Raw genomic sequence first — 27,266 nt, 5'->3', positions numbered from 1 at the left:
ATGTTACTCTTATTATTCTTTCTGGGTCACAAAATAAACGTTTAACATATTTTCATGCGAGAATGTAGCTGTGTAAACTAGTGATGGGCAGATGAAGCCCCATGAAGCACTGGAGCTTTTCATCCAATTGGTTCACCCCAACGCGAAGCTTCATGAAGCTTCATTTGCTCTAGCAGGACACCTACTGGACGTAAAAATAATAGCTGGCATGAATTTGAAGAGTGTGGCATTTTGCACACAGCCTGTAAATGTCAACAACAAAAGGAGTGTGTAAAACATGTATATTGTAGTGATGGCAGTATACTGTGTATATTTATGCTGGCAGTATGGAAAATGATTATTTGCGGCAAAGTTCGAACCGCTTCATGAACCAGTCACGTGGTACAGCCGGGCAGCGAGGCTTCGGACGTCATCATTTTCAGCTCCTCCCATAAATGAAGCAAGCCTCGATACGCGCTTCGCGGAAACGCCCCCTCCATTACTCGACACACGCTCCGAAGCCTCGATACAGAACGTCCCATCACTAGTGTAAACCTCAAATATCCGCTCAGTTTATCAGGACACCACATATTTTCAAAAGCGCTCCGACGTTTTCGGAGACGTCTGTTACCCACTAGCTCGATAGCTAGCCGGGGGCTAGGTCACTAGCGCCGTGAGAACACCGGACTCCCGGCAAATTGTTTTCAAACCCACCGCCGTCTTTCGCGACTCAGGTTAAATATATATGAGTCACTTAGATAAATTAAAAATGTTGTTGTTTTTTTTTTTTAGTATTTTATTTGTTCCTGAGTAAATCGGTTTGGCTGAGATTAAAGTTATAGTTTTTACACAGCTGAATAAACGTCAAGCAGACAGCTGATTATCAGAAGTGTGAGATGCTCGAGAATTTACTCCGGTGTCCTGTTATATTTTAGATAGCAAGGAGTTTATTAGACCTTACCGAAACAATCTGCAAATTTCATTAAAATTGAATAAACTATCATCTTGTCTTTATTTTTAGTTAGCACCTTAAAAGCTTAAAGCTGTAAGCTAATGATAGTTATATAAGAGCAGATGCTGCTGGTGCAATAAGCTGTAGTTTTACGTCCAATGGATGATGATCTGATTAGTCGACTAATCGCATAAATAATCGGTGACTAGTCGACTATCAAAATAATCGTTTGTGGCAGCCCTAATACACTCCTCACTACATGACGAAACATCACACATATCCTGACATAACCTACACTACACTTTAGTGTTCCCCTCATTTTAGATTAAATCTATGAGCTTTGTTCACATGAACGCTGAGCCTTCAGATCTCATCACTTTCAACAGGTTGTATTGTGACTGCTTACGCTGATTCTTCCACATCCACGGCGACACGTTCATTATACATTCACTTTGGCACCGTTTCACTGCTGTCCGTGCTGCTGTGCTTGAGAATGCTTAGAAAACAAAGTCAGCAATGCCGGTAATTTGCTGTCTGCAGTAAATTTGTTTTCATCTGGAAAATGGTCAAGTAATGGCAGCAGGGGCGTGTGCCACATTCCCCCCGATAGTGAAAATGCATTCCCAGAGTGTTCAAACTAAAATGGGGTCAGCAGTGTTTTTCCAAAGATGCCGTATGCTACACTTTACAATAAACAAACGATATCTGTGAGCTCATGATGTAATTCAGGATGTTATACTTCTCTGAAGGTGATGCTGCTGCTAATCAGACACAGCTTTGCATGATCCACAGTTCAAAACATCTTTTTTGGACTCATGAATAATGATCTGCTGCCTCAATCAAGCTGTTTTAGCTGCCTTTGAGCCCTTCCTTGTGATTGGCTGCCCCTTACAAACCAAAGGTTTGAACAGGAGGTGAGTTATCTGCTCTCAGCGACATCATCCAGAGTCACGAGCACAAAAACACTGTGTGTGATGTACGCTGACCTCGTGTTTGGAATCTTCTCATCAAGTACAGCAGCGCTTCCATTTTCCTGAAATGTCAATAAAGCTCATCTTATCTCATCTAAACAGCAGAAGGCAAAGAAAGGTATATAATAAGCCACTTTTAAAGTTTTCCCATAGAAACAACAGAAACAATACATTCATCCAACTAATACGTAACGTCTGAGTATATTTAAAGTGATCTGATGTTCCTCAGTGCCACAGCTGTACGTTAATCTCGCATTAACGTACAGCATCGGCTCATTTTCCAGTCAATCCCATAGACATCATCATAGCTGTAAGAACCCACTGGCACTAAACTTCCGTCTTCATGCTCAGCTGAAAATAGTACCCAGCGACGTCCTCCCGTCTGACTAATGTTTGCTAAAACTAAAGTCTACAGCTGTTTACAGAACTTACCTAACAGTTTTAAAGGTTAAGCTCGTCATTAGAATGAAATGGGCTCTGGCGCTCAGTGTCACGGGTCTGAGGAGTCAGAAAGCAGCCAGGAGTTTTAGATTTGTGTCCAAACTGCAAACAAAACGTGTCCTGTGACTATTCCTCAGCACAGCTGTATATCCTCAACTATAATTACAGCTTTAAACAGTTTTATCATCATTAATAATGGCATCCATACACCACGGAGACCCATTTCAGCAGTTTGCAGTGGCTATTATGAGAAGAGACAGTAAATTTTGTTTCCAACTCAAACAGCGAAATGAGATTAAAAAAAGATGCATGACGCAGAGAGCACAGAGCTGCCACTCTGCGTGGAAGCATCAGTGTAAGAGGCTTTCTCGTCCACCGTGCAACATGACTTAACCTACACCACCAATCCAAAGTATCAGGCCTGCGCACAATTTCATGACGGACATCCTCAGATGCGGTAAATGCTTTAACCCCGGCTTTTTTAAACCCTGATTAACCCGCTGCGACACAAGGATCCATCTTTACTTACACAGAGATAATCAGGAGGATTAATAATATACCAGAGGACTAGTGCAGCACGGACCAGATACATGTCTGAACACTAATTCAGACACTGAGTAAAGCTGGAGATATGATGTCTGCAGCTCACGAGCACAAAGTTTAATGCAGAGTAAAGAGAGCTGAGGGGGGGGAAAGGAGTGGAAAAATACAAGAAGGCGAATATTCTTTTGAAAAAGGGTCCTCGAGACGGACAATTTCAAGACTCGTCAAAAGCCCTTTGGCAACAAAAGGACAAAGCGGCACAGTTGGGAATGAACATTACACGTTGGCCGGACAACAGGTAATTTTTTTTGTCAGGACGTAGAAAAACCGAGCGGTGTAATGCGCCGAAATGTCGTCTACAGGTGTTACGAATTCCCTTTTCCTCCACGGCTGACAAAGCTGTTCCCCACGTGCTTTCGATTGAGCAGAGTTCTGCTCTTCCCGTGCTGTCGTCATTCCTTCATTTCAGTTTTGGTTTTTCGTTGTTTGAATCGGTGATTACGTTTGTGTTTCGTCAATAATACAACAAAGCAGACTCTAGAAGACCCGAATCTGTTGTTTCAAGGCTCTAAAAAGCTGCTACGGCCGATTTCACGAGTTCTCCCCCTCCAACTCAAAAACACCGCACATATAAACTCTGACAGGACAAGAGACACAAACTGGACTGAGCCCAAGCGAAGCGATTCCCAGAGTGCTTGTGATATGCTGTCACTGAGCAATTAATTAGAGCGAGATCACCGGGGTTTTGGTTCCTCCATGGCTTGTCACGGTACCTGTGGAAAACCTCTCCCAAACTTCCCAAGCAGCAGTCTTCCAGATGTTTACAGTGCGTCCCAAAGGCCGCACTGGAGAAGGCCAATGAGGTCACAAGGCTCATGACTTGTGAATCACAATGACAGAAGCAAACTTGTTACAGAACAATAACACATAGACAAAGGCAGAGATGCGTTTAATGACCGCTGTCTTTTTTGGCTAAAGGCAGCAATTACATCGTGCCTTTTACGGTGGACTTTGAGTCATGTTTTCTCATTTTTTGGCCTCCACTGACTCCAGAGCAGAAATATCTGGTATATTAGCTGCTAAATGCGACACTAGCTGCAATTTGTTCCACTGGCTGTTATTGAGAAGGTAAAGAAAGCAAGGGGAGAAGTCGGAGAAGCCCTACCAAGCCCAACCTCACAATCCAAGATGGCAGCAGTAAAAGTAAACAGAAGTAAAATTGTAGATCTTCTGCCCCGTACATCACTGCTGTGTATTTGTCACCCACACACAGAGCACAGACCAACTCTATCTGTCAATATTCTACAGAGGTATTTTTAAGAGAAAAGACAAACATTGCATCTCTATCTGCATTAGAGAGGAAAACAAAGCCTGTGTTTCACTGCTCTTCTGCTCACTATGACTGGAAACATCTGATGCATAAAAGCAAAGCATTCACCTGAAAGATGCTTTAAAAAACTTCAGTCAAGGAGCCGATCCTTGTGAATTTATCCTTTTTCAGTTACAAGTTGAATTGACTTGTTTTTTTCCTGCTTGCAGTTTTTGTTCCACATATGATCTTATATGCATACCTAAAGAATCCAGGAAAATCTACCTGTAAAAGAAAAGTCTGGAAAAATCAGTACAATATGTTTGGAAATTTGGGGGTTTTCAGCGTTTAGATCGGCCGATGGTATCCACATATCCTGCACCCTTCATTTCTTTATACCAGGGTCATTTTACACCGCGGCCCACGTACAGCCTGCGGTGCAGCAGTGAAACTCCCCTTTCTGTCAGTTTCAAGACGTTACATATGTAACTGTTTTTCTACATGTTCTCCCTCTCACCTCTGGGGCAGGGGGCATTGGGGATCAACAGGTTAACTGTTTATGGCTTAATTATTTTGTGTAGTGTGAACGGCCATGAGGGAGGTTTTTTTCAGTAGGAAAAGCTGTAAAACTTACAGATAAAAATCCAAAACGTATGTTTGTGCTTGTTTGAGGTGAGCAGCAGATCAAACACATTCAGGCCTGTGAGACTCATTCAGACACTGAGCCATGGCTCTGTGCTACATGCACACATTTCTGCATCTCTAGCATTCAAAGACACTTTCTATATAGTTTATTTTTATGTAATATTTAATCTGAGCTGTAAATGTATGCTTCCACGCTTCAATGATTTTAAAGTCTGGGTCCTTAGGAGGTCGATCCATGACTGATAGTTGTATGTTTGTCTATCCAGATGTGGTTTTTGTGCATTAACAGGCATCACTGTCGTTCTGAAAAATGAAGCCAATCTGAGGTTTTCCAGATGGTATTTCACAGAGGATCAAAATTTAATTGTAATCTTGTGTATCGATAATTCAGTGACTCAGATGATGTCAAAGCCTCCACCGTGTCTTACAGAGGGATGTAAACTCTTACTGTTGCACCGCCTCCTCTGAACATACTGACAATCTGAACCAATCTACAGGCAGTATTTTAGGCCTGACACTTATCGTTTATGTCATGACCATTTTCTTTGTAACTTTGGCTACGTTCACTCTGCAGGTCTTGATGCTCAATTCCGATTTTTTGATCAAATCCGATTTTTTTGTCTGCTCGTTCACACTACAAATAAAATGCGACAGCAAACGCGCTCTAGTGTGAACGCTCAAAGCGGCGCATGCGCAAAAGAAAACCTCACACACAACGCGCTCTGTTTAGACCCAGACCAACAGTATGTTTGACTGATGGCCTTAATATAAAGACTTTGGACTTCACGTTTCCCAATTTTTGCTTTAAGTTATTTTGTTATTTACATAATAATGTAAATAACCTAATAATGATCCTTATTGCTGTTTTAGAGGAGCGCTGCTTCAAAGGATAGCTGCAGATTTCTGTCAGAATCTGCAGATTATACAGTACAAATAAAATGTTCACATTTCTCCAACGTTATCTTCCCAACAGTTTCACTGACATCTACACTGGATGGCCAGGAAGCGTTCGCGATGTCTTCTCCAGCGCTGATAATTGGTGTCTGTCTTGTGTCGGTGACGTAAAAGACGGATTTAATGCGACTTGACCATCAAACAGCGGTCGCTTTCTGAAACATCAGATATGTATCGGATTCAGCACCACATACGAAAGTGGCCCAGATCGGATTTGAAAATATCGGATTTGTGCCGTTCACACTGTCATAGCATGATCAGATATGGATCGCATAGGGTCAAAAAAATCGGATTTGATGCGCTTTCGCCTGCAGTGTGAACGTAGCCTTTGTCATTAGATCCATTAGTCAAGCAGAGCGACTCCATTCTTTACAATACTCGTGTAGATCATCACAGCTGATGTAGTGAGAAGTCAAGCAGCAGCTGGAAAGTTCATGAACATAAACCTTTTTATTTTCTACTTTCAATACAACTAACATACAGTATGTATGCACACAGATATCTTCTCTTTGGATGAAACGAGATATTTTTACTCCATTACAAGTGTTGCTCGTCCTTTAAGGACCTTTCACCTTTCTTTGATCCCACTGTGACAGGATTTTATGGCTCAAACTGTCGTCATAAATGTTTTGTACTTGTAAATTAAATGCATAGTTGTGAACTGAGTTTTGTGACCTTGTAAACCAAAATATCTGAAAATTTAATGTTTGTGCATCTATAGATGAGAATTTGTGTGTTTGTAAGAAATATTTACACAAGTTACAATTTTTTTTGATAAGATCTGGTTACAGATACCAGCAAGAAACTTGGCTGTGTGTGAGTTTCAACTTACGAGTACAAATTTTGACCCAATTTTTCTTCCTTTCAGCTGATTGGTCAATGTTATGTCAATCACAAATGTAACAATCCAATCAGAGAACAGAAGGGTTTGGCTGTGGGTGGGGTGCTTTACTGAGCTCCAGGTCCTGGAAGGGTAATACAGTTATGACCAAAATTTGAGCCTATTGGATGCTTAAATTGGCAAAACTGAGAAGGAAAAATATTTAGGTCACAGTGGCTTACACGACCAAAGTCTGGGAAAGTCAGTGGTTTTTATCAATTTTGACTGAGACTTAATTAAATGTTTTCATGTCCTGGTGACCAATGAAATGAGAGTGGCACAAGATAGATAAGGCATCAAAACAACCTATCTTCAAACAAGTTGTTTGAAGATAGCTGAGTTGTGAGATCAACTGTGAGAAGGACTCAGACAGCACCCTCAGTATCAGCCCTGGCTTACTAACACTGCACTCTAGAAAATGCAACACAATCATATCTGTGCTTTCCCCCCAAAATCCAGCAGTGGTAGTTTTGTGACTGCAACAAAGTCCCGACAAATGAACATCAAAAACCACCTTAAACTAACAGATTTTCCTGTGCTCACTTCAAACACTCTTCATAATGCTTCGAGTGCTGAAACATAAAGGCATCAAGGACGCCTCTCATCTGAACGGGGCAAGGTTAAGTTAGAAGGTGACACACTTAAGTGCAACACCGAGAGACTTCGCAGCGAGTTTCAGATTACAAACCTGCCCATTCTCTCCGCTGTGATTTCATAAGAGGCTTTCAGAGATATATCGCTGACTCTGTGTGTGTGTGTGTGTGTGCTGTTACAACACTCATCCACAAGTCTGAGGGCAACAACACTTGTCATTCAGCACAGTGAAGAATCCTGTTTGTAAACAAAGCCATGGCAACCGTGGTACTCTCTCACGCTCTCTCTCACAAGTTTGCACTCCCACACGCAAAACTGACACACACACACACACACACAGGGAGCAGTAAGCTTATTCTAAACTAGTCCCCATCTTGTCATCTGCCTGGATATGACCCAGAAATACAGCCACTGGAACAAATAGGCCACTGTCATATTAATCTCCACCTCTGTAAATTGATGGAAATATAATTTGGTGTGTTCAAAGCAAGCCGTGTCTGCACGCTTTGCCCATCTCTCTCTCTCTCTGCCTGGACAACGATAACTTGACCTCCCCTACACCAAACCCCCCTCACCCCCACCCCAACAGTACGTAACACATAATGACGCCCCGCAAATAGAAAAAAAAGAGCGAAAAATATCTTACACCCTGTAATTGCACACTCAACTGAAAAAGACTTAAACAGGTAAAGGAAAAAGCAAAGCCGGGAGGGAACAAAAAGCTGTATTCACATGCAGATATTCTCACTGAAAAGCTTTGAATGGCAGAGTCTGACTAAAAATGACAGAGATTCTGTAATTGCAGCTTCAGATAAAGCACAGCACTTGGCAGGTAGAGTAAGAGTCTGCAGAGATGTGCCCTCATTTCCACACCGGCACAGCGCATATGTGTGTGTGAGGCTTTTTAAGCATTCATGCATGCTTGTGAGTGTGTGCGCACTTGTTTGTGTGTCAGACATGCCCTGTGTGTGTGTGTGAGCGAGAGAACGAAATAGGTTTGAAGGGTTAATTAGTGTGCTGTCTTAAACTGTGTGCAGTGACAGGAAGACAAGACAAGCTGTCCTTGCCAAACTCACCTCTGCACACGCTGCTCTACACACACACACACACACACACACACACACACACACACACACACACACACACACACACACATATGTGCATATAACACTAGATGAGGACGTATACTCTTTCTCCCCCACTGAACACCTCAGTGCCCATTTCAGGCTAATGTGCACGCACACACACACACACACACACACACACACACACACACACACACACACACACACACACACACACACACACACACACACACACAGTTGCCTAAGTCAGTAAAGCCAAATCAGTTTTCCCGTTGCTACAGCAACAGCATACTTTTATATCAACTGCAACCTTGTTACTATGGAGATATGTATACAAGAGAAACTCTGTGCCGTTGTAGTCAAGGGCCAGATGACAGCATAGCGTGAGGGCGTGTGCACAAACTCACACACCATCCTTCATCCATTTTGTTCTCTCTTTCTTTTACACACACACACACACACACACACACACACACACACACACACACACACACACACACACACACACACACACACACACACACAAGCTCAGTCAGAAGAAAGAGTTCAGATTCACACGCTGGTCAAGGAGAGCACAGAGAGCTCTCATATCCCCCCAGTATGATCGCAATCAGCTAAACACGCAAAGCTAGCATTGATCCTCACTGTTTGTGCCCAACCTTCCCCGCCCACCCCCGACACCCTCGGGCGAGATGAAATCTAAAGTCTGTTGGCATCTGTGTTATTAAATCCTCCAGTGTTAATTTAGCGCTAATTGAGTGAGGGATTCATTCCCCGTTTACCCCGAGTCTTTAATGGAGCAAAATCGGGATGAGAACGCCGGTATAAAAGACTGTATCAAGTCTTAAATCAAAAGCGAAATGCTGTTCCCACTGGGGAAGCACATATCATCGGAGTGAAAGAGAACTATGAAAGCAGAGATCATCAACTATTGATAAGGCCGAATCTGGTACAGCTGTAGACAAAATACAGAATATGTTTGACTTCAAGTTGGATATGCCTGCAAACTCGCTGATAACTGTCTGGCTGTGAAATAAGCTATAACCACACATGAGAGAGCGAATAATGGGCCTGTGTTTACCATCTGGCTACAGTGATGCTGTACATCACAGGTATATACGATATAGATTAGGAAAAGAATCAGCAGTAAGGATGAATCAGTTCTCCAAATCCATAATCCATGTTTGAGGGCACAGTTTCGATTCATAACTCGTTTTTTTTATTTTTATTCATGAAATGGAAAGGCATGATAGCTGGATCACGAATAATCTATATCCAGCTCTTCACTACTACAGCTTTCACTAGACTAGCATGTTATTCCACATGCAATCAGTGCATGCATACACACCATCGTGGCTCTGCCTTATCAAGTCTAACCTGCCAGCTACCATCTCGAATGTTTTACAGGACTTTGGAGTGCTGTAATTCTGCATCGAAAACACTAGTTGGCAGTGTTGAGCCTTTTCATGTGCATAAATCAATGCTTTCTATGGTGCTTGCTGAGCTGAGCAAATCATGTTCGAGCTATTGAGCAAAGATTAATTGCACAAAATGAGCATCAAAAAAGTACTGCGTGCATTTCCAAAGACAGCACAGGCAGCATCTGTATTTCTGGGAGTTTCTTTCTCAAAGTGCAAAATTTAGGAAGGAGAACATTTAAATCAAGCGGATGCACAATTTACTGCTAACTGTCCCGACAGTCCCATTTGTTCTCCCAAAGTACAGCACCGGCAGTCAAACTGGGAAACAAATAATCCTCGTGATAATCTTGTGTAATTTTGTGCATGCATGTGGAAACAAAGAGATGATTCAATGAAAATTGTGAGCAGTTTTGTATCAGATTTGATTGGCAATTCAGTTTTTAAGTCACTGAAATCATGCAAATTCATCATCTGATGAAGTCAATGACTCAACAATAAACCTCGTTTTCCAAACGACCTTGGAAGGAGCGATTATGCAACATTCGTCAGAGTAATGTTGAAGTTCTTTACCTGGCTGCGATCTTTATCCACCTTCTTGAAGCACTTGTTGAGCGACAGGTTGTGGCGCACTGAGTTCTTCCAGCCTGTGGGGGCGCTTGCAAAGTAAGGGAAGTGCTCCAGAATCCAGCCGTAGATATCCTTCACCGGCAGCCGCTTGTTTGGCGCATCCTCGATGGCCATGAAAATCAGGCAGCTGAAGGAGTACGGAGGTTTTCGGTTGGCCCCCGCCGTCAAGTCGTACGCTGAGTGCGCGTCACCGAGCAGGGGGTCGTCTGGGGAGGGAGACGAGGAGGAGGGCGAGCGAGGGTGCTGGCCATCGGGGTCCTGCAGAGGGGAGACGCTACGAAGCCCAGAATGGCTGAAGCTGTTGAGGAGGTCCGTGCTCTCGTGGAGCCAGGAGAGGCTGGTGAGCTCTTCGTCTTCGGCCTTGGAGAAGGAGGCGGACAGGGAAAGGGAGAGGTCAGCCGCCTCGGCTTCAGACGCCGCCGTGGCGGCGTCACCTTGCCGGTACGGTGGGCTCATGCCCTGTGAGGCACTAGCTCCACTACTGGGGCTCTGGGCCTTCTTACTGGGGGGCATGGTGGGTCCCATCCAGCCCAGGGCTCGCTCCTGTAGGCAGCAGAAAAGAGGGGTTTTGGGGGGGAGCAGGAGAGAAAAGAAACAACATTAGCTGATGAAACTGTTGGTTCATTCATTTTTGTTAAAGGCCAAAGGGTGGAGGCGCGTAACAAGATTTTGACCACATTCCCAATTAGGCTGCGTTAGATCTGAAGGAGAAAGTATACATCATCATTTCTCTCCTGGGCTTTCTATCCACTTCTGACTGAAACAGCAAATTTAGTGCTTCATCGGTTGAGGAAATCCTGCCTTGTACAACTACCCTCTAATTACTAGCGTAACAGCAAAGTATTGACATTACATGGGGTTGCTGTCATAACATATGAGTACTGTTAAAGGTCTTATAGTTGTGGGGTCGCAGAATCGCTGGTGATTTAACATCTCTCCAGCAGGAGAAAATGTAATTGTCAAACGTGCTGCGACAAATGAGTGCAGAAGAAGAAAAAACCCTTTATCTGGTGGATTTGAAACATTAGAAATGGAGTCCGACGGTCAGACTTAGTTCCACAGCAGGATGTGATAGGGATGCGATGGGAAAATTTGCAAAGAAAAGAGCAAAACAAATTACAGCGTGAGTTCAAATCTATCCCTATTCTAATCAGACCGTTATTCTGCTAACATAAGAGCGATGCTGTGCTCGTTACACGCAGGCAGAGCGCCGTAATTGAAGGGGAACGGGTCTGAGTATCACACCACAATCAGAAGGCTCGCAACCGGGCCTTTGATTGTCCTCTAGCACAGACAGCTGTGGGAAGGACCCAGGCAGCGGCTACAGCAAAAATGTAATCTGCTCCGCTCGCTCTCAACACGTTTCAGAGACGAGACACACATGCCTGCTCACACACACACACACACACACACACACACACACACACACACACACACACACACACACACACACACACACACACACACACACACACGTGAAAATGCAAATCTAAATCTAATCTGCACAGGTCCGGATGAACATGCAAACACGAGCAGGGGTTCTAAAAGGTTGTGAATGTAAAAGCAGATGAACACACACACACACACACACACACACACACACACACACACACACACACACACACACACACACACACACCATTAGGACTGGGGGATTAAGTGGAGATACGTTCTGGGCGGCCCCCGTGTGGTGCGATCGCTCTCTAATCCAAGGTGATCATCAGCCGATCTGTCCCCTCACTCTGGATGATTGACTGACAGCTGTCACCCGTGGCGAGTTGTTGCACGGTGACAACTGTCAGCTCGCTACAGCTTTGGCCCGCTGCGTCGCCATGGCAACAGAGCAAAACAACTCATCTCCTTTTCTCCTCTGCCGCGTCTCCCTCCCATCTCGCCCTTTTCTCACTTTTCTCCCAGCGCAGATAACTCTCTTTAACGGTGCCGACGGGCTGCAGCGGAAGGACGGCGCTAAATATAGAACAGTGATGTATAGCGCTTGCTCCACGTATAGCCGGCCAGCCTACAGTCACCTCGCCGCTCCATCTAACGGTCTCCATGGGCGCAGGAACACGCTCGGCGAAGCTTTGATCTCGTTTCTCTCTTCTCTCTCTCGTCCCTCTTTTCCAGTCCTCGCGCTATTTGACAGCACGCGCGCTCATTCAACAAGCTGTACCTGTCTGAAGGTACAGTGTTGCTGCACCAATATTGACATTGAGCATAATGAATTCAAATTGCCCCGGTGACGATAGCTGAGAATAGTGAGAGCACAATCAAAGGGATGGGCGAGGTGGGAAGAGTGCTTGACAGGCTTTTCAAGGTGTGCGTGTGTGTGTGCGTATTTATGCGTGTGTTTGACAGGCTTGTCACGGTGCATGTGTGTGTTTGTCTTGAGAAGGAAGAAAGGGCATCGGAGTGACATTGTTCCTAGTAGGAGTCCACCGGAATGCATAGATGGCTCAGATGCTCTCTTTCTCTCTGTCTCCTCTTCCTCCTCCTTGTTATGTTGCCATAGCGGCAAGGGGGCCATGAAACATTACGGCTGACAGTAAAGTCATCTCATTTTACTGTTGCTATGACAACAAACTCCTCACTGTTGGTTGGGGCCATCGCGAGCTGCCGCCCAAGCCTCGTGCCTGAGTGTGCATGTGTGTGTATGAGGGGATGCATGTGTGTGTGTGTGTGTGTGTGTGCTAGCATGTCTCCCATGGGCTCTCATAAAGCTTAACACACTTGCTTGGCTCTAAACAAACTTTCATGCAACTTCTACTGCGAAGCCCTCAGGACCAACTGCTAAAGGACAAAGGCAGCTATCGCTCAAGTTCAGGCTAAATAACGCTTGCTGTGAGTGTGCGCGCGCGCACGTGCTAGAAGCATCCTCACATTTGTTTGACAGATGGGACTGTGCTATTCTCTCTGTCTTCTTCATTTGCTGGATCTCCTTTGTGTTTGCATGCTTTGTTTTGATTTGTGTTCGTCTCTGTTTGGCATGTCCACATTTGGCTTAGCGTGCGCATGTGTTTTTTTTCTGCGTTTGTCTACGTGTGTGTGTGTGTGTGCACGTGCGCATTGGACTGTAAGTACACTGTCTGACTAGTTGTCTAGTGCATTCTTCATGCAAGTGTCTGTGCATACCAATACAATTACAAGCAGCTGAGCTCTGTACAGTGTGCCTGTTCTCACTGTTCCTCTGCACCCTGATAATATAAACTCTAAAAGACACCATTCAATAAGAATGAAAACTCCATCCAAAAGGAAAGTGATGGGCTGTGCACTCGTAAATGTTATGCTGCCATGAATTCAGAATCCACGGGACTCAGGTAAGAACTATGGATGTTTGGATAGGGTATCCTGACCCGGAAAGCTTGACAGAGTATCCGTGGAAATTGGCCAATCTATGATGTAACTCAACTGTTTAGGTCATCAACTCAGCTCATTCCTGTGGAAGCTCAAGCTTCAAGTTAGGTATGTCAACAATTTGACTTAATATTTTGAAATTCTGATTTCTTTTGCATCAGCTCTGCCAGTCAGGACGCTCCATGAAGGATGCCCTTTTCCCAGAAGCAGATGACGCATATGCACGAGCACTCGAATAGTGACAGGATCAGTGAGCTACCAATGTGAACAAACTGGCACCACGTTCTTCAGCTTTGAATGCCTTCTAGTGAACGATAACATAGCATGAAGGTTTGGAATGTGGATGCCTTTAGCTTTCTGCTTCCGGGTAACAAGGAAATGATGTAACTTCACAAAGCTTCCTAATTGGCAGAGCTAACTCGAAATTAGTTATTTTCTCAAAATGGCATTTTTTTTCATATATATTTGAAATATTACAGTATCCCATACTCTTGTATGGAAAAACATAAGTGGGATTCAGACTGTTAATTTTGTAAAGTAGTGAACACACCTGAAGCTTAATTCCTTTGAAAAAAAGAACCAAGCAAAAGGCTAACTGTGAGCTGTGTTTAGGAGCAATTATGTTTTCTTTTGAAAGGGCCTTGCTTTCCTAAGTCAGTGTGTGTGACACAGTTCCTGCTGCATGTTTCCAGCTCAACGGATCCTCGGCTTTCGAGGTGTGCAAGATTTAAAATAAAACGTTTTTTTAAATCAATCCGGCATTTCTTCATGTCACAAGTGTAAAAAAAAAAAAAAACAGGAAGGAAACGATCAGAATGCTATTTTAGGTTCAAGAGCTAATAGTGGATCAATTAACTTGATTTAACAGAATGAACAGATTTAAAAAAGGAAGGAAAATTGAAGATTTCAAGGAGCTGAACTGAGAGCTAAGACCATTAAGACCTTAGACGGAAACAGAGAGCATCATTGCTCTGAAAACTGTCAGCGACCTTGATGTACCCCTGCTGACCTCTGACCTGGCAGTCTCTGTAGCTGAAGGCAGAGGGGACCGGTGTTTACATGGAGGGGAGAAGGTTAACAAACGCCTGCAAGAGTGGACAGGCTGTACGCTAATTCATGCGCTCTAATTGACGGTGTAATCATCTCGCGCTGCATTCATGCTCTTGCAGACACTTGTCTAAATCACATGCCACTTTTACGTAATCCTCAGAAGATCTCCGTTCCCCGTTGGCAGCTTTTTCTGTCTTACTTGCAGTCGTTCACAGCGCCGAAAGCCAGAGGAAACATTTCAATAATATCCTTCATTTCGCCGTCTTGTTGTGGAGTCTGCTGTGATATTAGCCAAACTGACTTTCAGCAAAATCCCCAAGTCATCAAATTACAAAAAAAAAAACCCACATCAATGCACAAATAATAAAATAAAAGCCAGATAGGCTGGAGACATGCTGTCAGCAGCTCATTTAGCTCTGCTCTGGGCCTCAGTGGATCAAGCGACTCTTACAACTTTGTCAGTTTGATGGTGGCTTGTGACACAAACTGTATGTCGTATGTCATATCTTCCCGTTCCCCCCTCTCCTTGTCAGTCTTTACTATACAGCCCAATAAAGCAGGTGCCACGAAAATAATCCCCCCCACCTCAGAATGGAGTAGTAATAGTAGTGCAGCAGATAGCAGCAGAGAATAGAATAGTGGCTGGTAGGAGTTATTACTTTGCAGAGGGGTGAGCTGAACCTTGTGGCTCCTCTGGCCACAGTGATAAAGCGGAGAGTCAGATGCACCGAGGCAAAACTAATCTGGAGTTTTGATGACAAAAGGACGACCTTTATCCCTCCTACACATATACCGGATGGATGGAAGGGGAGAGGAAGACCAACAGAGAGAAGGAGAAATTGAGAACTCTCTCAGAGACTGGGAAATAATAACTTCTGCTACATATGTGTCAACAAAGGTTGTAGGAACCCTTGTGATGTCCTCAATTTTCAACCCATGAAATCATTCCCCCGTCCACCGTCTACATTTCCTGCTTTTCCCTGGTGACAAATATCAGGGCTTCTGACTGCTTTAAGGAAGCGGAGCAGGGCCGATCACATCCTATAAGGTCTCACTGTGTTCTTCTTTTATGTCATCCACGACAGCAAAGAGCTACGGGATGAAGGTCAGGGGTCAGGAGGCGTCCCTCAGGACGCCTCCTGACCCCTCTGTGCTGGCGGCTGCTCTCAGCTGCCTGGCAGCTAAAGCTGTTGCAAACACATGTGCATATGAACGTGTTACAACTTGATGCCTGTTCTTATTTTTACATCTGTTGGCTATTTTCTTTGCTTGCATTTTACCTCAATCAAAATATAGTAAATGTACATTAACTGACCCGCTCTTTGAATATTTAAGGTTCTTCTATTACAGGTTACATAGTCAATCATAGACCGTTTGTTTGTTTTTGCATTTATTGTGTATGTTTATTGTTTAAATGGAGAAAATACACTCATGTTATTGCACTGAAAATATAAAAACTATTCCACATCCTGTTTTTCATGAATATTGATTTGTGTACGTGAATGTAGGCAGCCTGTATAAAGTTTAGTTTGATGTATATAAGGGGGTGGGTCCTGACAAGTGCTAACATTTACACCATCATGAGTTATGTCTGCATTTAGTTTTGTACTTTGTTTCTATTTATTGATCTTATTTATAGACTGTGGTCAGCAGCCGGCTGTCACAGTCACCTGTGGTTTGCAGGGACGATGCTGACTTGCCTGCAACCACACCTTCAAAATAAAGGTTGTGCCTTAACAACTGAAACAAATGCACTTCAAAGGGACAACTTTTAGTTTTGAGGTGAAAGTTTCTGATTTTCACTTCACTTTTAACCGTTTCCGAACCGTTCGGCGAGTAAACAGTCCACAGAGAAGTCAGACCGCCTTCTATGCAAACTATAGTCAACTGCAGAAATCTACTAAAGAAATAACAAGGGGTTTTGCAACCATATTTTACCAAGTGAGTGCCAGCTACCTCAAGCAGCCACCTGAAAACCAGTCAGGAAATACAACCTAATGACTGGTATGTCTTGATGCATGCTCAATCATAAGCCTCTTTTCCACTAGTACCAACTCGACTCCACTACACTTGGTTTTGGTCCATTACAACTGATTATGTGTGTGGCATTGTCATAGCAACGCAGCCAAAAGTCCCATGACACCATTTGTATATAACACAAGTACAACACAACAATGGAGGCCGTCTATCTGCTGCTCAGTCTGAGGGGACCACAGTGTTTATTTTTGTGTATTGTAGCCATTTCTCTCGCTGCCACATTTCAAAAGTGGCAGTTTTGATTTTCCTGAAGAAGTTTTTGTGCTCTCATGACTCATCGAGTGACGCCATCGACTGGCCAATCAGCTCCCTTGGAATTGTGAACGAGCAGCTACTAAAACAAGCACCTGGTACCGAGTAGGTCTTCAGGTAGATATTTCACTGAAACACTGTGACCTGCTGTTGGAGCTGCAGAGAAAGAACAAGGGAATTCAGATGGATGTCGTGGAATCTTTATTACTGTTAGTTAAGCTATTGAACAACTGAACAATCAACACTGTCGACTCTAAAATGTCAGCTGCTTAACTACGAGGAATAAATGCATGATTTGGGTGAAAAGTGAAAATTAAACCTCTTTGGGGTTCAGACAGTTGTTCAGAAAACTCAAGTGAGTGCAAAATATTACCTTGAGCTGTTTGTTCCAACTACTTACTGCCAAAAGCACAAAATCAAAGCTATAATTAATAAGGCATAAGAAACTTAACAAAGAAAGGTCAGGACCCTTGTGTTGCAATGCACGCTTAATATTGCAGAGCCTGCTCTGCCAGAGGATTAAACATTATCCCCACTGTCTATTGGCAAAGCAACTAAGCAGATAATAAGCACATAATATACAGTATATTTAGGGGAACTGAGCCCCAGAACTTTCAAGTTGAAAAATGAAAACATAAAACGCATCAATTCACAGGGTCACTGGTTCTGCTTTAAGAGCAGCACCAGGCTGCTTTACTCAAGGAAGCTGAGAACGGACATGTGTAATGCACGGTGTGAAAAAACGAAGAAGGAAAAAAGCCAAATCAAATATTGCTAGTGAATAATTCAAGACGACGAACACACACACAGCCTCCATCCTCCAAAGTAGGCTAACCAACAAAGCAAACAGACATTTGCATCAGGCAAACACAGAGTAAGTTTGGGATGATTCATCAGCAGCCAGCGATCATGGAGTCACGCTTACCCCCCCCCCAACCTCTCTCTCTGCGGATGGCGAACAATCAGAGTCAGAAACACACACACACACACACACACACACACACACACACACACACACACACAAGTCACCTTCAAGCATCCACATTCGCAACCTCAGTTTGTGTGTGTGTGTGTGTGTGCAGCCTGGAGGTCCCTGGTGGACTGCAGGGCTAGACTGTGTGTGCAGAACTGCCTGTGACAGTCAGGTCAAGCTTAAAAAAAGCCCAGGCCCAAGGCTTTAGACTCCTATGGTTATGGCCATGACACACCATAGGCCGACATGCAATCGCACATTTGGGCACTCTCACATGGTTACTCACTCTGCCCAGCGTTTTCTCGCACACTTTGTCCAAGTCAGTGTATTGTCCTAGCATGGCATTAGTCCCTGTATCTACAGAAGTCCTTAAAGTGTACATGCATGTATGGTTGTTTGTGACTTGTAGTCTAAAGTGCTTTGAGCGGTTAGTAAGACTAAAAATGCATTATATAAATATAAATAAGACTATCTTAGCATTAACCCACACTCCTGCTTCAGTTTAACCAAAGCAGAAAACACAGACTGTATTAGAAAGATGGCTATAACCTCAGAGTCTTAAAGTCAAGTCCATTCAAGTCTGCATCGTTTCTCACGGCCAGCGAGGGAGGGGGAATCCTCGTGATGCAATAATAAGTCTTAGAAAGAGACAGCAGCTCACTTAGTAAACAAACTCCTGATGAGTTCATGATTCCAGCTGCTAGTTTTAGGACTTAATGGGTAAAACATTATGTTTAGAGTCACACTGCGTGAGAAACCAAAAGGTGGTCCACCCAGGTCCACACCATGCTTGTTCAAGAGCCGCCTGTTCAGTCTTTCCAGTGAGTGCACGTGACTAGCATCCCTACTGATACCAGAGTGAAGAACAGACACAGCAACAGATGCAAGCTAGTTAGCTTTAGCGCCAGCTGACCAGTTCTAATCTCTCACATCACTGTGTCCAGTTTCCAAAGACAGATCCCAAACTAAAGAATCCACAAACACACTATTTATACAATCTGTATATCTAAATTCATCTGTCATTAAAAAACACGATTACATGTAACTTTAACTGCTAAATAACATCATTTACACGTTTTAGTATCTGAGTGAAACAAGCAAAGAAAATTCTTCACATGAACAGGTTTTAAAAGCTGAATATTTATGTTTGTAACATTAGCTTTCTGTCCAGCTTGATGCTAAGCTACGCTAATTACCTCAGCGCTCCAGAGCCACACACACAGACCTCACAGTGTTATTATTGTTTGGATTTAAGATAAAACAAGAGCTCATTTATTTAAATGTAAAACTACGGTTCAATGGAGTGTACACCGAGTCGCTCTTGACCAGACCCACCAGTGCAGCTGGAAGAAAAATGTCGAAAGCAGAACCTAAAGTAAGTAGTTTAAAAGGATCCTTATACAATAACCAGATCTAATACCAAGGTCAGATCTGATAAAGATGCTATCAAACCTGAGATGACATCGGCAACAATCATAATTATAACAGTAATAAAGATAACACTATCTGACTGCTTCCACCTCTCCTTCCATCACCCAATCCCCCCACCCGCTCTCCCTCTAAGGCCTCCCTGCCTTTTCTTTCTGACAGTGAGCAGGTCCCTGTTGGCGCTCAGTGCTCTTTTATAATACTGTAGGAAAGGAGAGACAACGCGAGGGAGAGACAGACCGAGAGCAGGGGAGAGGGAGAAAGAAAGAGAAAGGGAGACTGCCAGAAACACTATACCATATCAAAGCGGCCAGAGCACAGCCAACACAGCTTTGATAGTGGGCAGAGAGGAGTGTGGGTCACAAAAGCGCAAGGAGAAAGGTTTAGCGAACGGTTTAAAGAGGGGAGCGTGATCTATCGGGATCCCCGCATTCAGGGGAGAGTGGGGTGGATGAAGCTTTGAGGTGGTGAGTGTTCTTCAGTCGGCTGTCCTGCAGTCAAAAAAAAGGGAAAAAAGGAAGAAGAAGCAGGGCTCCCTCTCTGTGTCTGTCTGTCTCTCTCCCCTCTGGCTTTTCCACTTATCTTTAACAAACAGCAGCTCAGGCGCTCAGCCACTGGTCGACAGTTTGTCCCGACAACAAAAAACCATGGCAACAAGCGCTGGAAGAGCCTGTCCGGTTCCAAAGGTTTGCCCTCTTTGGCTTCCCCAGCTCTCCAGCTTTGGCCACAGACTGGAATCAATAACAAAACAGCTCAAAGAGGCTGAGAGAAGTTTGCGATCGAGAAACCGCACCGCCTTGTGTTTAGACGAGAAAGTAAAGCAGTTTAGTAGATCACCCTTATCCCAGAGGTGGAAAGAAATTGCGTTCCGGTTGCGTGAAAAGAAAGTGGAATTTGAAAGATAGTGAAACGGGAAGGACGAGGGGGTGAGGCAGCAGTTTGTCAGTAACCTATGCGGTCCTCTCCTGCCTTTGCTGACGATACTTCCACGGCTTCTGCTGATGATACAACTCTGCTTACATCCTTCACTCCTCCCTCCCACTCCTACAAGCTGTTTTTAACGCCACACAAGATACCTTATGTCAACTGAAACGTGTTCCGAATGCTGACAAAACAAAATTCAGGCTGTTTACAAACTCGCAAACAGGCCAAAAGAGAAAAAGTGATATGAGCTATCGCTCGAACGGAGTCCCAAAAAGGCTCTTTTTCTCTGCAGGGCATCCTCCGGCACTTACAGGACTGATTTATCCCGTAGATACATTGAACACGGGCTTTATTCGCTGACAGCTTTCCAAGTATATTAATCCCGGTTATCCGAATACTTTCTTAAAGTGACAGAGCGTGGACGACCTAAAAGCTTTTTCCATGTTTGTGTACTCATGGCTTCGTCTATCGATGAAATTCAGGTAAAGTGAACTGACATCAAGTTTTTAATGCACTTTGACTTCTCTTTTTAAACCGATGAGTGAGCCAAGTGCCAATGAGACTACTGATACTGACTCTACAGATGTATAAAGCTTAGAAATAGTAAAAGGTTGTAACTAAGCAAGGTTATTAACGTCAACTAAACGTAAACTACAAACTAAAAGTAGACGTGAAACAATATTTAGATACCTAAATTAAAATTTAAAAAGTAGACAGACCTGTGGTATCAATTTTAAAATCCTACGTCCCTTGTTCTCCGGTTATCACATCCACAAAGTTTTCCAAAAACTTGACCTCTGAGATTCCAGCTCATCCGAGATTTTTAGCTGAGGGGTAAAAAGTATCCTTTTGAAAAAAAAAGAAAACTAACTGAAACAATTTTGTGAACGTGGCGAACAAACTAAAATTCAGTAGAAACAATCTGTTTGATAAAAATGTTACAGCTTCGTGCCTGATAACAGATGTTTTTATTCTGGATATCTGGCAGACTGTGTCACTGCTTTCTGTACCTAAATCTTGCCTCTGACTTACAGCCTGCATACAATAATAATTAAAAAGATTACAACTAACAATGAAACTAATAAAAACTAAAATAAAACATTTCCAAACATTAAAAACGGAACTGAAACAAACCCTGGAAATAGACTGAACTAAAAACAGAAAACTACAACTGCAACTAAGTGTCTAATAAGAAATGCTTCATGCTGCAAGCCTCACCTCCAGATCCTGAACCTGGTGTGTTGGTGAAGCTGGTGAAATTCAGATAACTAGGAAAAGAAAGCGCAGCTATTTTAACACACAAACTCCAGAAAATGCTGGAAGATCCAGGAATCCTATTAAGACGTGCCTTCGATGGTTTTGGAGGTGGTGCTGATTGGGTCGCGCGTGCAGGTTAAAGAGCATCTACTGCTGCACACTGGCATTCAGAGCTGCAGAGCATGTGTGTAAACGTCTGAAGCTGGTGATGCTTTGCCCATCTTAGCACAGTCACAACCTTTGCAGCTTGTTTTGCAGTCGCTTAGGCTGAATGGAAAAAAAAAACGAAGCTATTTTGGGAAGTAGGAAAAACTTGTGCAACGGAGTGAGTGGTTTTAAAAGGACAAAAGCTGAATTTGGGTCATGAGGGTTTTTAAAAAAATCTTTTTGCTGACAGAGAAAAAGTTTTTCACTTTCATGCAAACACTAGATTATATTGTTTTATATCCACACACCGTCACCCACTCCGTTACAGACCGCACTCTGTTGCTCATCGGTGCCACCACCCCTTCTTCACCCTATCCACCTGCCGTTTTTTATATAAACATTTGGGAATCCTCTCGATGTAGCAGTTAAGTCTTTTTACAGTCCCGTGATTTGTTTTTGTCGTCTCTCTCAAAACCAAATTAGGCACGAGTGCCTGTATGTGCTCGTCTCCCTCTTCATGGAACAGGCTGTGAAATTATCTGAAGCTCACTTGCTGAGTTTACACGGTTAATGAAGGTTCTTGTGGCAGACACAATAAGGAGCTGCCTTTGCTTTGTTCAGTCAAGATTTAAATAGGTTTGGCAACGAGCCCGCTGGTTTGACGATGAAGTGTTGTCTACTGGAGTGCTTATAAAGTAGTCAGTACTCGGCTAGGATTGCTTTTTTGGGGTGTGTTTTTCTGTCTGAGGCTTTGAGAGAGTGTGTGTGTGTGTGTGTGTGTGTGTGTGTGTGTGTGTGTGTGTGTGTGTGCGCGCGCAGATGCTGAGTCTTGCTTGGCCTCTCGTGATGGAGGAGGTTTTTAACCTGCGGGGCTGCCCGCTTTAAACAAAGGTGGAATAACATTTGAACAGAAGTTCGTCTTCGCGTTGACCCTTAAAGACTCCGCAGTGTTTCCACATACTAAATTAAAAAAAAAATAGGCATGACTCCCTGTTTCCACTCACCCTGCTCTGGGTTGTGTTTTCTAATCTGCAGATTCAGAGAGAGGCAGTGAAAAAGAATGAGCATGACCGCGAGTAATAAAGACAGGAGTGGACAAGGAAGAAAGAGAGAGTGGGAGTAAAAGACAGAGGGGAGTTATATCCTAGGGTCATTAGCAGCATCTCAAAGTCACCTCGTCTTTCAGCGTATGCTGTTTGACAGGCCCTGCCAACAGAATTAGGGATGAGGGATGATGCTGCTGTGATTAGATGTGTAACTCAGGGGAAAGGCAGGTCCTGATCCACGGTCACGCGCGCGAGAGAGGGAGGGAATTGTGGGTATAAGCGATGCGATAACCTGCGTTTTGAGATGCGGTCAGTTATTGACTGGATAGCCCCCAGATCCTCTATTTCAATGTACGGCGCTGATGCGAGTCAGCCCGATAAACACCGCAGGCTCCCCCCGATGAGTGAATTGAATTCCCAAATTACCAGGCTTAAGATAACATACCTGGCTAAATTGCCGCTCTTTATAAGTCTCAAATCTCTTTGTAGATATTCATCAAAGGCTGTTTCACTCCTGATGCGGAGAACACAGGAGATGGGAAATAGGAGAACAACACACAATGTGGTTCATATTAAGGCCTCTGATCTTCTATCTCGAGTCCCTCGTTTTCCACTACATTCCTTTAGCCAGGGGTGATGTGTGTGAGGGGGAGGGTGGGGGTGTGTGCTGACGTTCTCTCTGCCAGTGCAAAATATGTGATGAAGGCTCAGTGTTGGTCGGAGATTTTTACAGGAAAGTAAGGGAAACCTTGTGCTTTACCGGGCCTCTTCTTCCTCAGCACAAACTGAATTAGCCCCAGTGCAGCAACTGTAAGTCTTGACTTTCTCTGTATCGCTGCAGGAGGTATCTGAAACCCTCTCTTTTATGCTTTCAGTTCGTGAACCCAAGTCGGAAGTTTCCATCTGTCAAGTGCCAAATGAATGCCAGTGATAGTGGAGTTTGTTGAATAAACTGAGAAGGGTCCATCTGTTTGCTGCCCGACATTAACCCTGAAGACGACCGAGGTACCCACTCAGAGGCAGGCTAACACTTAAGCAGGCTCGAGGGGCTCTGCGGTTGTGCACAGGAACTGCGGAGATGTGGTAACACGATCCGGGAGGAGTGTAGCCGTGACTTTGATGGCTCATCAAATCCCAAACCTCTACACCCGTTTGCACTCTATGACGGGGCTTTGCAGAATCTTATGTGACTTTATCCCTCACCCTAAAAAATGGCTACTCGTGCTGCAATCTAATACTTGCATTCATTTCAGTAAGGACCACTGTAGTCAAAAAGAAGATTATTTTCATCTGCGGTTATATATATTTGGCTGCACGTCTCTGGTATCCAACCCCCCCCCCCCCCCCCCTTTCGAGTGCAAACATGGAAAGCCTGAGAGCAGCAGCGAGACCTCAGCACAGAACAGAGCATCTATGACAGGCATTAAAGGAGGAGCTGGGGTGGGTTGCAAAGCGGGTTGAAGAGGGTAGGAACTCTAGGCAGGCAACTTAAACAGATTTGTCAACTGGATGTGTAGAGAGATATAAGGAAAGTCATCAGCTGATCAGCCTGGATTGTGCCTGAGCTGGACTGAAATATGGCCAAAGACCACCATCGAAACAGCTTTGAGCCAACTTGAGTCATTCAGCATATCAGCAGCACTTTAATAATCGCTGCACACCACTCACATTTTGCACCTCGTCATCAAATTGTTAGACTTTTACTTTGTCAGTGACCCGGCATACAGACTGATTGCACCCGACTGACAGAATGGGCTCAGTATTAAGACCTCTGACAGTGTGCTGATGACCTTATGTTCACTATAGCCTCATCCAAAGGGTTCATGTGTCTGTGCAGCTGTGTTCCTTAGCACATCTACAAGAAGCAAATGCATGCGTTATGCATCTCTACATGAAAGCATTCAAATGCTTCACAACTATTCTCTGTTTCAGCCTTGAAAAGTGAGAAAGTTACTTCATTGTGTACACAAAATGCAGATGGAAATGTAATAAAGAAAAAAAGCATACTACTTCTGTAACAGTAGCAGTGATAGTTGCTGTTCGGCTCGTAAGACTGCAACTTTGAATGCTTTGGCAGAAAGGTGAGTCAAAAAGGTAATTTCAGTAATCAGTGCACCTGAGAAAAAGCACTCGGGTGTGTGGTACTACGCTTGTCAGTGCAGGCCATGCTAATAGAATACTTTAAGTGTTGAAAACTGTCCAGATAAAAAACACACCCTTAAACATGCAAAGCAAACCGGTCCAGTTCAATTCTAGTGCAAAGTGTTGGATATTTAGAAATTGGCCTATTATGCTGTCCTTTATCTTCTGTAATACATATACACTCAAATGATGAGGTTAGTATACACAAATAAACTCTGCGCCAAACGCTCAGGCTTCAGTCTGCTCTGAATGCTCTGCTTCAGGCAGCATTTTTCCACCCTTGGCTTGGATGATGTATAAGGTGCCACCAACACGTCCATCTCAGACACAAAGCTCTGGTGTCTACTCAAGCAGAACGAAAATATAATAAGTCCAATTTAACATAACTTCACATTAATATAGTTCTACTGAGCCACAGAGAAATAACAATATAACAAGATAAAGGGTGTTGCTCTCACTTTTTTCAGTAAGCAGTGTCTTTACAAAGTATTTCAGTTTGTAGCGGTCTTCAGTAAAGTGGCAGAACTCCAGATTTCTCGACTAAGAAATCCTGATGGAACTCTACACGGACATTAGACTCCAGCAGATAAAGATCAATCAGGAGGCTTTCTGGGAAATGTAGTAAAAGACTTTGTTGTGAGGGGGGGCACAACAAAGAAAAGCGAATGACAAGTGCACATTAGGAAAATGACAAAATACGTTGGACATCCCAGCCTGATGATTTACAACAGCGTGGGATGGAATTTTCCTCCGAGGCAGGGCGTTCTACGCTTTCACCGAGCAGCCAGGGAATCTCCGGCGTTCACACTCGCACACACGCATGCTCGCATTCCTGCAAGGATCCACGGATGAATACAAATTACAAAAAGGCAAAACCGTGCACATTTGGATGCATTTGCACATACGTGCACTTGTTCTCTCTTCCTCTCCTTCTTCCCCTTTCGCTCTTTTACAGCGGTTTCCTGTGCGCACTGTCTACCTCTCATGGTACATTCAGATCATGAACACCCGGAGTCAGCAAGTCTGGACACAGCTGTTAAATATTCAGCCCAACATTCCCTCTCGCTCTCTCTCACAGTATCTCTCCGTCTTCCACCTTAAAACTCTCCTCTTTTTTGTCCCCACCTCTCTCCCTCCAACGTTACTCTATTTCTAGCTCAATTCTGTAGCTCTCTACGCCGCTACCAACACCGGCACCGCTGCTGCCTCTGCTCTCTGCGCTCCACTTTCATTAAGGGGCTCTCCTCTGATAGCCCTTCATATAACACTTAATCATCATAACAATAAGAGCACTCGCTCCCCGACGAATCACCTCGAGGGGCCAGTCCTAAAGATCCTCCGCTAACTGATGTCATTAACTGCCAGGGTACCCGATTGGCTGGAGCAGCACGGGAGAGCCCGCCTTAGGTGTTTGACGGAGGGCTCAGCGGGAGCAGCGAGGGTCGGACAGGCCAAGGACATTCCTCTTATTGGAGAAGAGCTGAGAACAACGCACAGGCGCCCGCTTGTGCGTGCACAGGCGCAAAGGCTGACGCTGGGAAGCAGAAGACAAGGCCTGTTTGGTGTTACAGTCAGGAGAGAGATGAATAAGACTATTGAATAAGGGGGAGGGAGGTTTGAATAACAGTATTTTACATGAATGGATCTTCAGGGAAATGACTGCTCCATCGCTCCCTCCGCTCTCTATTTTCAGCTGCAATTTGACAACAGGGTTGAGCGAGTGTGTGTGTGTGTGTGTGTGTGTGTGTGTGTGTGTGTGTGTGTGTGTGTGTGTGTGTGTGTGTGTGTGTGTGTTGGGGGGCATTTTGGCTGATTGAGTCTCTGCCGTTATCACGCTGTGGAAGTGACAGCGTGCCATATTATGCTGTAGTGGGTGTGCGCATAGATGAACAGTGACGGCAGCTTCTTGCAAACGCACAACAAATCTGCACGCACACGCTCGTCCGAACCACAGAGAAATCACAGCTGTTCTCGGTTGCTATGCGGCAGTCTCACCATCGTCTCGGATAACACTCACGCGCGCATGCACATGCAAGTGTGAGACGGGGACAGTAACACCAGGCTTGGCAGGGTCGGAAGGTCACAGGGGTATTGTGACAAAGTCGCTTAGCAACAAACCTACGGCACATATAATTTGCAGTGCGATGGCCTCCCACCAACCCCCCCCCCCCTCCCAGCGTGCCCCTGACCACATCTGAATGTGGTTATAATGAATATGATGACAGGTGATGATTGTTTTGCACCTGGCTCTCCCA

General features: G+C 44.2%; 1 protein-coding gene across 2 annotated transcripts in view; it reads right to left on the bottom strand.

Annotated features, from left to right (window-relative positions):
* The window catches only part of ches1 (checkpoint suppressor 1), a 61,066-nt gene that overhangs the window by 21,202 nt on the left and 12,598 nt on the right, over positions 1–27,266 (bottom strand). For both annotated transcript variants that reach the window (XM_026143270.1, XM_026143269.1), the window contains exon 2: positions 10,345–10,944. In XM_026143270.1, the coding sequence (XP_025999055.1) occupies positions 10,345–10,926 (582 nt within the window). In that variant the 5' untranslated portion in view covers positions 10,927–10,944. The remainder of the gene's footprint in view (positions 1–10,344; positions 10,945–27,266) is intronic.

The sequence above is a fragment of the Astatotilapia calliptera genome, chromosome 15 (assembly GCF_900246225.1).
Source record: "Astatotilapia calliptera chromosome 15, fAstCal1.2, whole genome shotgun sequence".
NCBI classification, from domain to species: Eukaryota; Metazoa; Chordata; class Actinopteri; order Cichliformes; family Cichlidae; genus Astatotilapia; species Astatotilapia calliptera.
The sequence above is the reverse complement of the archived record's forward strand: the minus strand, read 5'-3'. Positions and strand labels throughout refer to the sequence as shown.